Source organism: Canis lupus, chromosome 11 (genome assembly GCF_011100685.1).
Source record: "Canis lupus familiaris isolate Mischka breed German Shepherd chromosome 11, alternate assembly UU_Cfam_GSD_1.0, whole genome shotgun sequence".
Taxonomy (NCBI): domain Eukaryota; kingdom Metazoa; phylum Chordata; class Mammalia; order Carnivora; family Canidae; genus Canis; species Canis lupus.
Window position 1 is genome coordinate 64,795,085 of NC_049232.1, and position 10,470 is coordinate 64,805,554.

At 56.9% G+C, this 10,470-nt stretch overlaps 1 protein-coding gene across 9 annotated transcripts in view; it reads right to left on the minus strand.

The window, feature by feature from the left end:
* EPB41L4B (erythrocyte membrane protein band 4.1 like 4B) overlaps positions 1–10,225 on the minus strand; it is a 126,863-nt gene extending 116,638 nt beyond the window's left edge. For all 9 annotated transcript variants that reach the window (XR_005367134.1, XM_038553049.1, XM_038553052.1 and 6 more), the window contains exon 1: positions 9,920–10,225. Coding sequence is in view for 8 of the 9 variants with exons in the window: in XM_038553049.1 (XP_038408977.1) it covers positions 9,920–10,225 (306 nt within the window). In the remaining variant the exon portion in view is untranslated. The remainder of the gene's footprint in view (positions 1–9,919) is intronic.
* Positions 10,226–10,470: the final 245 nt, after the last annotated feature.

The following is a 10,470-nucleotide window of genomic DNA, read 5'->3' on the forward strand; positions in this document are numbered from 1 at the left end:
CCTCTCTCTCTCTCTCTCTCCCCGTGTCTCTCATGAATAAATAAATAAAGTCTTTAAAAAAAAAAAAAAGGGAAGGCCCGAAACTGCACAAAAATCCACAACCCAGATGATGGATAAACCAAAGGCGGTGTATACGTACACGGGAATACTACACAGCCTTCAAGAGGAATGGCATCCTGACGCACGCTACAACACGGATGAACCCCGAAGATACCACGCTGAGTGAGAGGAGTCAGACACAAAAGGATAAATAGTGTACGGTTCCACGTACAGAAGGTTTCTGGAGTCGCCCAAGTGGTAGAGACCGAACACGGGAGGGCGGTTGCCAGGGGCTTCGGGGAGGGGGGCGGTGAAGGAGAATTATTGTCCTATGGGTACAGAGTTTGAGTTTGCAGAGAGAAAAACAATCTGGAGACAGAGGGTGGTGACAGCTGTAAAACTACTACGTGGATGCACTCCACGCCACTGAACTGTCTACCCAAAAGTGTTCAAAATGGTACATTTTAGGTTACTTCCACTGTATCGTAATAAAAAGAAAATCCCTAATTCAAAGGGGTTGCAGCTGAGCAAGCAGGTAGGCGGGCTAATGGAGAAGCACCACCACGCCCACCTCCACCTGCCTGGGCAGAGGTCAGGTACCATGGGGCTGAGAACAAGAGAAGAGAACCGTGCGGCTGGGCTGACGGATGCCAGCCCTGCAGGCCCCTGCGAGACCAGGCGGTCCACGTCCTCCCAGCAGGACAGTTCTACTCTGGGGACCGAGCTCAGGCCTGGGAGACAGGGAAGCTCCACATGATCCCGCGGGTGGCACGGGACCCTGGGGATATCATCTTCCAGCCCTTAGCTTCACCAAGGAGATGCTGGGCACTCGGCCAGCGACGACTTTAAGGCAAAGAACCTCAGAAATGATAAAACAGAAGCCAAGTGCCAGGGGCCCTGAAAGGCAAAGAGGTTCAAGAATGACAGGGTGGTCTATGGCATGACACTGTGACCCGTCAAGTCACAGAAGGAGTTCCAAGGAGCACACATTTCGATCCTGGAGGCTGAGCGTGCACAGCATGGGCTGGAGGCAGAGCAATGGAAAATGAGTCAGAAAAACCTAGATTCCCTTCTGACTCTGCCACACTTCTTACCCGAGTGGCCCAAGGCCACATGCTCCCTGAGACCATATGTAAACGGGATAATAATACCTTCCCACACGGCAGCAATTAAGGGAAGTGACACGGATTCTGCAAGCCTAGAGGGCAGGGTTGCCCAACACAGAAGACGGCAGGTGCTCTGCATATCAACCACCAACCCCACGACAGGTAGAGACAGGTACTCCTCACGTCACACATACATGCGCACGCACGCACGCGCACACACACACACACACACACAATTCAGGGGTGAATTTAATCTAGAATAATCACAAAAGAGGGCACCAAACTGATGAGTTTGAGGAAGGCTTGGATGGGAGAAAAAAAAAAAACCCTACACCATGTTTATGTACACGTCTATGAAAGCACACAGACTGGGGGGACCAGCTGCTATGCAGCAGGATGGGAATTTGTAATATGCTTTCCTGTGTGATAAGTTTAACATTGTTCTATTGAGCACTTTTTTTTAAGATTTTATTTATTTATTCATAGAGATGCAGAGAGAGAGAGAGAGGCAGAGACACAGGCAGAGGGAGAAGCAGGCTCCATGCAGAGAGCCTGACGTGGGACTCGATCCCAGGTCTCCAGGATCACGCCCTGGGCTGCAAGGAGGCGCTAAACCGCTGAGCCATCCGGGCTGCCCCTATTGAGCACTTTTTAAAAATGTAGCCTACTTCTGACCTCAGCGTTGAAAACTCAAGGCCATCAAACCAGAATGCACGCGGGGTAAGACTGTATTCGACGAACGTGACTGAAGATGTACATCTGGGAGCACCTGGCTGGCTCAGTCGGAAGAGCGTGGGACTTTTGGCCTCTGGGTTGGGAGTCCAAGCTCCGCACTGGGTGTAGAGATTACTTAAAAAAAAGAAATATATTTTAAAAAGAAAATAAAATAGGGGCACCTGGGTGGCTCAGTGGTTGAGCATCTGCCTTTGGCTCAGAGTGTGATCCCGGGGTCCTGGGATCGAGTCCTGCATCAGGGTCCCTGCATGGAGCCTGCTTCTCCCTCTGCCTGTGTCTCTGCCTCTTTTTCTGTGTCTCTCACGGATAAATAAATAAATAATCTTAAAAAAAAGAAAAAAAAAGGAAGTTGTAAATCTGATTTCTGGAAATCCCACCTGGCCTGCAAAGGAGGCTCAGAGGTCCCCATCCACCTCAGGGCCGCTGGGGCAGTCTCAGAACCTACTCACCACCCACCCGACCAATGCTCCATCCTGCCGTCAGGGGGACTTTCTGGACCACAAATCTCCCCTGGCCAGTCGGAGCTTAAAGCTGGTCTTTAAAAACCACGGGCAAATTTTTTAACCTTGACTACTGAGCCCCGATTGTCCCCTCTACAAACCAGAGATAACAGCAATAACACCATCAAAGTTTTTGTGAGAATTCAACAAGCCTATCCCTTAAGCACTTAGCACAGCACCAAGCACACAGCAAATGCTCAGTAAGCCTCGGCTCTTATTAGCTTAAGACACGTATCTGCACTTGAAAGGTTCCCCACTTGCTCCTTTAAGATTCAGGGACACAGCCAGAGCTCATAATCCTCCCCTACTCTGTGGGGGTTTCTGGCTTCCCACCTCCAAGCATTTGCACCTGCTGTTTCCTCTGCCCTGACACCTTCTAACCAAATCTACAGCTGAACTCCTGGGCATCCTCTGGGACAACGTGATGTCACTTTGGGCATCAGACCATCGCCAGCTCCACCCCACAGTTCAGCTGCTCGCCCTCTGCGCTACTTTATGTGCAGCTTCAAGTTATGTATTTACCTGGTTTCCCCTTTGAGATTAGAATTCTCTCATCCCTCGTGTGGATCCCTCCCCAGTGCTCAACGCCGTGTAAGCGCTCAGTAAGCCCTTGCTGACTAGAGAAAATGCACTACGGGTAAACAAAAACATTTTGGAAAACAATTAGAAATAAGCCAGAAATTAAAATCCAGTGGGGCTAGTGAGATTAAATCCAACTCTAGAGGGAAGCCAAAGAGGCTGCAGGAGGAGACAGGGAGGTGGGGGCGGTTGGGGCACAGGGGGCACACCTGGGAGGCTGCAAGGCTCCTGCCCAGCTCTGGCTGGTGAGCAAAGCATGCACATCCCTGGCAGGTGAGAGAAGTGACGGCCCCAAAGCAGGTGCTCAGCACACAAGCCCCCAAATATGAGAGAATTCTGTGGCCACAGCAGCAGGACCAGAAGGCAGAGACAACGGTGGGGAGAGGCTCCAAGGACGGGGAGCTTGCTTCTCACTCAGGCAGGAGCAGTACAGGTGGACAGCTCCAGTGGCCAACCAGCACTGGGGGTACCCACCCCAGCTAAGGGTTGCTGGCAGTGTAAGGGGGGGATAGGATGGCCAAGAGCCTCCACCCCCAAGAGACACAAACTCAGAGTCTGTGATCCCTATTCAACTGTGCTGAAGGGGTGAAGAGACTGTGATCAACCCATGCAAATTCATCATTCTGAGTACATAATTATATCTAAACACAAAAAGAAAAAAACTACAGGTGGATATACACCACAATTTTCACAGTGGTCATCTCTGATGAAATTTTAGATGTTTTCACTTCTCCAGCTTCTCCACATTTATTTTCTAGCCTCTCTGCTTTAAGCATGTTCAAATGTGAAATGAAAGTAGGGGCCGAAGGCACACACTAACTTGGGAAAAAAAACAAAAAACCCAGCAAGACGAATCAGCAGTGGACCCCGCCTGCAGGCAGCTGCCACGGGCCAGAGAAGGAAGCCCGAGTGCCCACAGAACCGGGGCCCTGCTGAACAGAGCTCCAGGCAGAGCAGCGAAGGCCGGGTGCAGGCACTCAGGCAGTGGACAAGGATGAACACCTGTTTTGAGGACAAATTGTGGGTGGAGGATTTCTGTGGTTACCAAGTAGATTTTTTTTTTCTGAGTCCCTATGCAGGAATCTAAGGGAAAATACTCCCTCCACACACACATACGCTGACCTTTTGCTATTTCAAAATTAAACAGACCTATGCCTTCATCCACAGCGGTGCACTAGGGACAGAATTCAATGAGATTATGCACGTGAAAGTGCTTAGCGAGTTAATATTTGTTCGGTCCTGGACCGGTGCAGGGTCATGTTACTGGCACGGGAAAGGCTGACAGACACCCCTTCCCCCCATCTTAACCCTGACAACCCACCAAGGGTGACACCACAGTGTGACAGGGGTCACCCCTGTATCCCACTGGGAACGATGTTCACCATTCATCTCTCTTCCTCCCAGACTCCCCATTGTTCCCCACTAGCCCTCCTTTAGACAAAGTTTTTTTTTTTTTTTAAATAAACTCAGCATGACCCAGGTAGGGGTTCAAAGTTCCCGGGGGGTCTCATTCATAAGCTGGGATGGAGTGGAAGGGGGTCAGCACTGGAGGGCCACCTTGAGCCAATACCTCCATCCCCTCAGGGGCAGGACAAAGCCAGCCAGCCAGAGGCCCAGGATGAGGCAAGGTGTCCACGGAAGCCAGAACCTTGGGAGAGGGTGGAAATGAGGAGCTGCTGGTCCCCTATTTTCCGGGGTGTCCCATCTCTTCCCACAACTGAGGGTGAAGACCTCCCTGCCTCCAGGCTAGACTCCACTAGGCCTCACTCAACCCACTCCCCCTGCCAACTGCTCTGGTACTGTGCCCACTTCTCCAGGCCAGGCCCTCGTCACCCCTCCCCTGGGCCACTGCAACAGCACAACTGCCCCAGCTTCACTCTGCTGTGACAAAAACTCCCTAGGGCTCAGGGGTCATATTGTCAAGCCCTGGCTCAGAGCTGACCATTGCCTCCTGTGCCTATGCAGTTTTAATACACAGCCTGGCTGCCCTCTGCTCTCAGGTCTACAGCCAGTGTTTTTCAAAAGGTGTGAAGGGAGTCTGTTTATCAGAATCACCCAGGATAAGTATCCTGGTAAGAAGCCCAATTTCCTGATCTGCTCAATCAGGAATTCTGGGGTGGACCCTGGGAATTGTAACTGGAGAGGAAATCCCAGAAGCACCCTGGAGTACGCCGAAGTCAGAGAACCATTCTGCCGCAGTTCCCCATTGTTCGAGAAGATCTGTCCTACTACCAACTGCCAGGAATATATCCCATCCCCTTTCCATAGTCCTGTGTCAGGACTAGGGGGGCAGTCTACCACTGATACTCCAAAGGCTAGGCAGTTGGGGTTTCCAGGGTAACCCATTCCAACTCTTCTCTGAGTGACTAACATCACTTTCTAGCTATAGGCCTCAGTTTCCCATATACACCAAGGATGGGGTATATGCTGTTGAGGGTCCCTTTCAGCTGCAAAATAAAGCACACGATCTTTACATCCTACCAGTGCATTCTGCTCTTTCAGCGATTCTAGTTCTAAAACTCTAAGAACGTAGACACCTGGGTGGCTCAGCGGTTGAATATCTGCCTTTGGCTCGGGTCATGATCCTAGAGTCCGGGGATCGAGTCCCCCCATCAGACTCCCCGCAGGGAGCCTGCATCTTCCTCTACCTGTGTCTCTGCCTCTATGTTTCTCTCATGAATAGAAAAAAATCTTTAAAATAAGTAAATAAGTCTCTAAGAACTTGCATTTGAGGCTGGGGGGAGGGGTAACCCTTTCTCATCTAAAGTGAAACAGGGCATCTGGGTGGCTCAGTCCCTTAAGCCTCTGCCTTCCACTGAGGTCATGATCTCAGGTCCTGGGACGGGCCCCATCGGCTCCTTGCTCAGCGGGGAGCCTACTTCTCCCTCTCCCTCTGCCCTCCTTCCCCATGCTCGCTCTCTTTATAATAAATAAATAAGTAAATAAATATATAAAATCTTTAAAAAAAGTGAAACTTTCAAAAAGTATGTCTCGTATCACATACCACTTCCAATTTTCACAAAATGAGATGTTTAGCCTTCCTGCCCCAGCTTTTTTTGGTTTGTTTTTAACATCGGTTGCTGGACATGCTCCCAAACCCTTCCCATAGGCCAGAGAGGAGGTGTGAGAATTGGGGGTGCAGCCACACCTTGAGCAACCCTTCGGTGCCCTGCTGTGCATGGGTACTGAAGCCTTTTAGACCATTCTAGTCGCATAACCCTCCCAACACCCCCATCTGAAGGACCAGAAAGTCGATGCTCAGACAGCCTGAGCCGCCCAAGGGTGCACAGCTGGCCTGCAAAGGCTCAGGCCCGGTCTTCCGAGGCTCGCCCTGCCTGCACGGTAGCACAGGGAGTCTACGCTGAGTTCCGGATTCGGGGAGAGCCACTGCGCCACCCGCACTGCTCCAGGCCGACCGGCGTGCCCCCCGAGGCCTGGCGAGAGTGCTGCCCACCCAGCCAGCCACGCGCACACACAGCCTCGCAGCCTTCCACGCGGAGCTGCTGGAAGACTGTGCACGCAGGGGAGGGGGAGACGGGGCTGAGCAACAGCCGCACGAGCAAAAGCGATGCCAGGGATTTAGTCAACAGAGAGCTAATATGAGTCAACAGCGGGTGCCGCTGCCAAGCACACTAATGGGATCTTCAGCTGCATTAATAGAAGGAAGGTGTCTAGGGTAGGCCGAGGGAGCCCTGCCCGGCCCGACCAGGCCACACCTGAGGGCTGGGCCGGGCAGGGACGCGGCCGTCCAAAGCGGGGCGGGCTTTCCGCAGAGGAGTGGCTCAGGGCGCCTCTGGGGGCTGTAGGGCGAGCCCGGGATTCCCCTGGAAGCGGGGTTCGTAGCCCATCGGAGGCTGCACGTTACAGACGGGTTGTTTTTAGAGGATCCTGTTGTTCACGTTTTTCTCAAAGGTTGAGAAACCACAGCGAAGGTTAAAACCGGGCAGGCCCGCGAGGGGAGGCGGCCCACCGGGAGGCAAGGAGGCTCCAGGCCCCGCCAGGGAACCGCTGAAGACGCCTACGGTCGCTTCGTCCTTTCTGACCTACGCCAACGGGCCACGGGTTAGCTAAGGAGTGGACCTGGTACGACGAGGCTTCTGAAAATGCACAAGGGACCCCGGGTTTGAGATCCTATAACCTCAAGCGTGGAAGTCTCCAGGAGGCCCTCCTGACCCGCTCATCCCCCAGCAGCACCCCGGCTGGGTGAGCCCAGCCCCATCACTTAGCATCACTTAGAATAAAAAGCCCTGTTTCTACCTGTGTTTCCCAAGAGCCTCCAGGCCACCCCTCGTTCCCCCCTGCGCCCACAGCACAGCGCCCCATAAACGCTGACTGAGGACTGAGGCGCCCCGGGGCCTGGTACCCTGAAGGTGCTGCTGTGCTCGATTTCAGATCAGGGCTGACACAATGGCTTATGACAAGGCACAGCCACTGTTAGCAGGCTGAGCAGAAGAATTCGCGGAGCTAAACCCACCGGAGGGTTTTAATTACAAAGGAGCCGGGAAACCTGTCAAGTGCCCTGAGTGCCTGCGGAAGTGACAGGGGACAGAGAATCCAGCTAAGGGCTATGGCAGCCAGAGGTAAATCCTGTCTGTGTGACAGGCAGCAACGCAACACCGGGGCCCAGGAGGCGGTAGAAATCCAGGGAAGCAGAAGGGGGGAACAATGACGAGAGGGGCTACATGCCCAACAGGCCGGCATTAGAAGGGAGCCCCGGGGAAGGAGCACGCGAGCTGCAAATCCACCTGCGAATTCACTGGGAGCCGCCGCCCGGCGCTAACCTCGTACTCTGAGAATTAATTAAGGAACCACAACTCTGATCCGGGAAGGCGAGCCTAGGAGCCCGTGGGATGCAGTTCTGATATCTAATAAACCTGTAAATCGATGAGCCCTGCTCACTGGTGATTTTTATCATTGTCCCCCCGGGGGGGCTCCCACGACAAAAGCCTGTGTCGGGTCTTCGGACAGGGCGTGTGTGTGCATAGGTGCGGGCGTCCGTGTAAATAAGATGTGAGGTTCTCGCGATCGCCTCTTAGAGCATCAAGAAATCTGCCACCGTAAGAAAACCGGGGGAAATCTTTCGTCAAGCGACCTTTGGTAAAGCGCAGAAACCTTTCCGGATGTAAAGGGCCCCGCCTCCACGCCCAGGGAGGGCTCCAGCGGCCACCCAGGTCAGCCCTCGGCCCCATCCCAGCCTGATCCTGGCCCCATCCCAGCCTGATCCTGGCCCCATCCCAGCCTGATCCTGGCTCCATCCCAGCCTGATCCTCGGCCCCATCCCAGCCTGATCCTGGCCCCATCCCAGCCTGATCCTCGCGTACCTGTCTGGGTTTACCCGCCACGCATGCACTTGACTCAGTTTGCGTTTGTCATCCCAGAAACACCCCTTAAGCCCTGTCGCACGAATCCGACAGAAGCAATACGTTTTCTAAACGCACCATCCCTGGGGAACAGCGAGAAAATCCTCAAGGAGCCCCGACAAAGTTCTCAGGGGGGGCATTCCTTCCCCCGATCCGAGACGCAGAATGCGCCACATCCTCTCCACACAGCAGCTGCCCACCTCTCCGATCCTCCTGGCTCCCCGGGCCTCCCCCTCCGAGCCGGAGACGAGCTGGAGAGCCTCAGTCGTGGGGAGGAGGAACATTTTCAGGCTATTTTAAAGACAACAGCTCTAAGCACAGGAACGCCGGCTCCTCCGTGAATAAAAAGGCCCCACAAGGGTATGATCATAACAAAATGATGTTCTATGGAGAGCGCGCTAGGAGGCACGAATATAAAAATGGCCATCGACTGAGACTGTCTCAAAATCAAAACCTAAGGCAGCATTAAAGTCCAGGCCAAGCAGACTCTGATCTTCCCATCTAAAAGCCTTATGGGTTCCTAGGTCCCTCGGGAAGTCTCAAGAAGGTCCCCCACGCGGGAAGGCCTACATGGTTCCTTTGGAAGTCTGGGTATGCGCTTTTTTTTTTTTTTTTTTTTTTTGCGCGTGAAATCCTCGGAATGATCTGTGACATTTCATCGAAAAGCTCGATCGGGGCTGTGTCCTCAGTCACACCCAGAGATTCCCAAAGGCACCGTCTGCCGCAGCGCCGGGTGCCCAGCAGGCGCCCCATTTGATTTGATTCGATCACATCTGGCCCCTCCGGGCCAGAAAGCAGGGGCCCAGGCGGAGGCAGCAGCGCCAGCCTAGCTCAGGGCTGGAGGGGGGCGGGGTGCAACCACCTGTGGGCGGGGGCCGGGACCCCGCGCCGCAGCCCCGGGGCCCCCCCGCCGCCCCCACGCACGGGGCCGGGGGTGGGAAGGGGCGAGTTGGGCGCGCCAGGCCCGACTCCCAGCGCCCCAGCAGAGGCTGCGCTGCTGCAAAGTTGGGCAGGTCCAGGAGAGTCGATCCCGGAGTGAGCTCCCAAGTCACCCAGCCCCTGCGAGCGGAGGGCTGTCGCGGCTCTCCCGGGTGCCGACGGGGCGGGGGCCGGCACCGAGAAGGGGCCGGGAGAGAAAAGGTCCCCGATCCCCTCCCAAACTTGGGGCGCCTGCTGGGCAGCAGGGGAGGGGGCTTCTCCCCCCGCCATCTCCACGAGGCCTGGTGACGACTCTGCGGGGGCAAGCAGGCCCCCCGGGGCACCCCGCATTGCTCTGGGATTGCCTAACCCACTGCGCGGCACCCAGAAGGCCCCCGCTGCGACCTGGGGGGGCGGGGACTCGGGGCGAGGGGACCCGGCGAGCGGGGGAGGGCGCGAGGCCCAGAGGACCGGGCGGCAGCGGGGGAAGGCGCGCGCCCCAGCGGCGCAAGGTCCCACGGAGGGGTCCGGAAGGGTCCGGAGGGGTCCGGAGCGACCCGGGCGGAGAGGCCCGAGAGGGAACCCGGGGAGGGGCCCCCGGGGAGGTGCAGGCGGGGCGCCCGGAGGGGCACACGGGGCGGGGGGCGCGGTCCCCGGGGCTGCCAGCGCCGCGGTCACTCACCGGCAGGTCCACGCTCACTTCGGTCCCGTCGAGCAGGAAGACGCGGCAGTACAGGGTGGCCCTGGCGGCGCCGGCGGCGGAGATGTGCACGGCCGCGCCGCCCGTGAGCAGGGGCCCGCCGCCCGCCGGGAACACGCTCCCCCCCGGCGCGGCGGGCAGCGTGGAGGAGGCGGCGGCGGCGGCCGGGCCCCCCCGCGGGCCCCCGTCGCGCTCGTCCCCCAGCCCGGCGGCCCCGCGCCCCGCCGCGCCCCGCGCGTAGCGCTGCATGGAGCGGCGGCCAAAGGTCCGGCGCAGGAACCGCAGCATCCTGGCCGGGGGCGCCCCCTGCCTCCGCCCCCTGCGCCGCCGCGCCGCCGCCCGGGAGCGCCCCGCGCCGCCGTCAGTGCCCGCGGCCGCCTGCGCCGCCTCCCGGCGCCCGCGGCCCGGGGCTCGCTCCCGCCGAGGCCGAGGCCGCGCTCCGGCTGCCCGCGGGGCGCGCCCGCCCGGGCCAGCGCCGGCCGCCAGGGGCCGCGGGCGGGAGGGAGGGCGCGCTCGGGGCGGCCCCGGGGCCG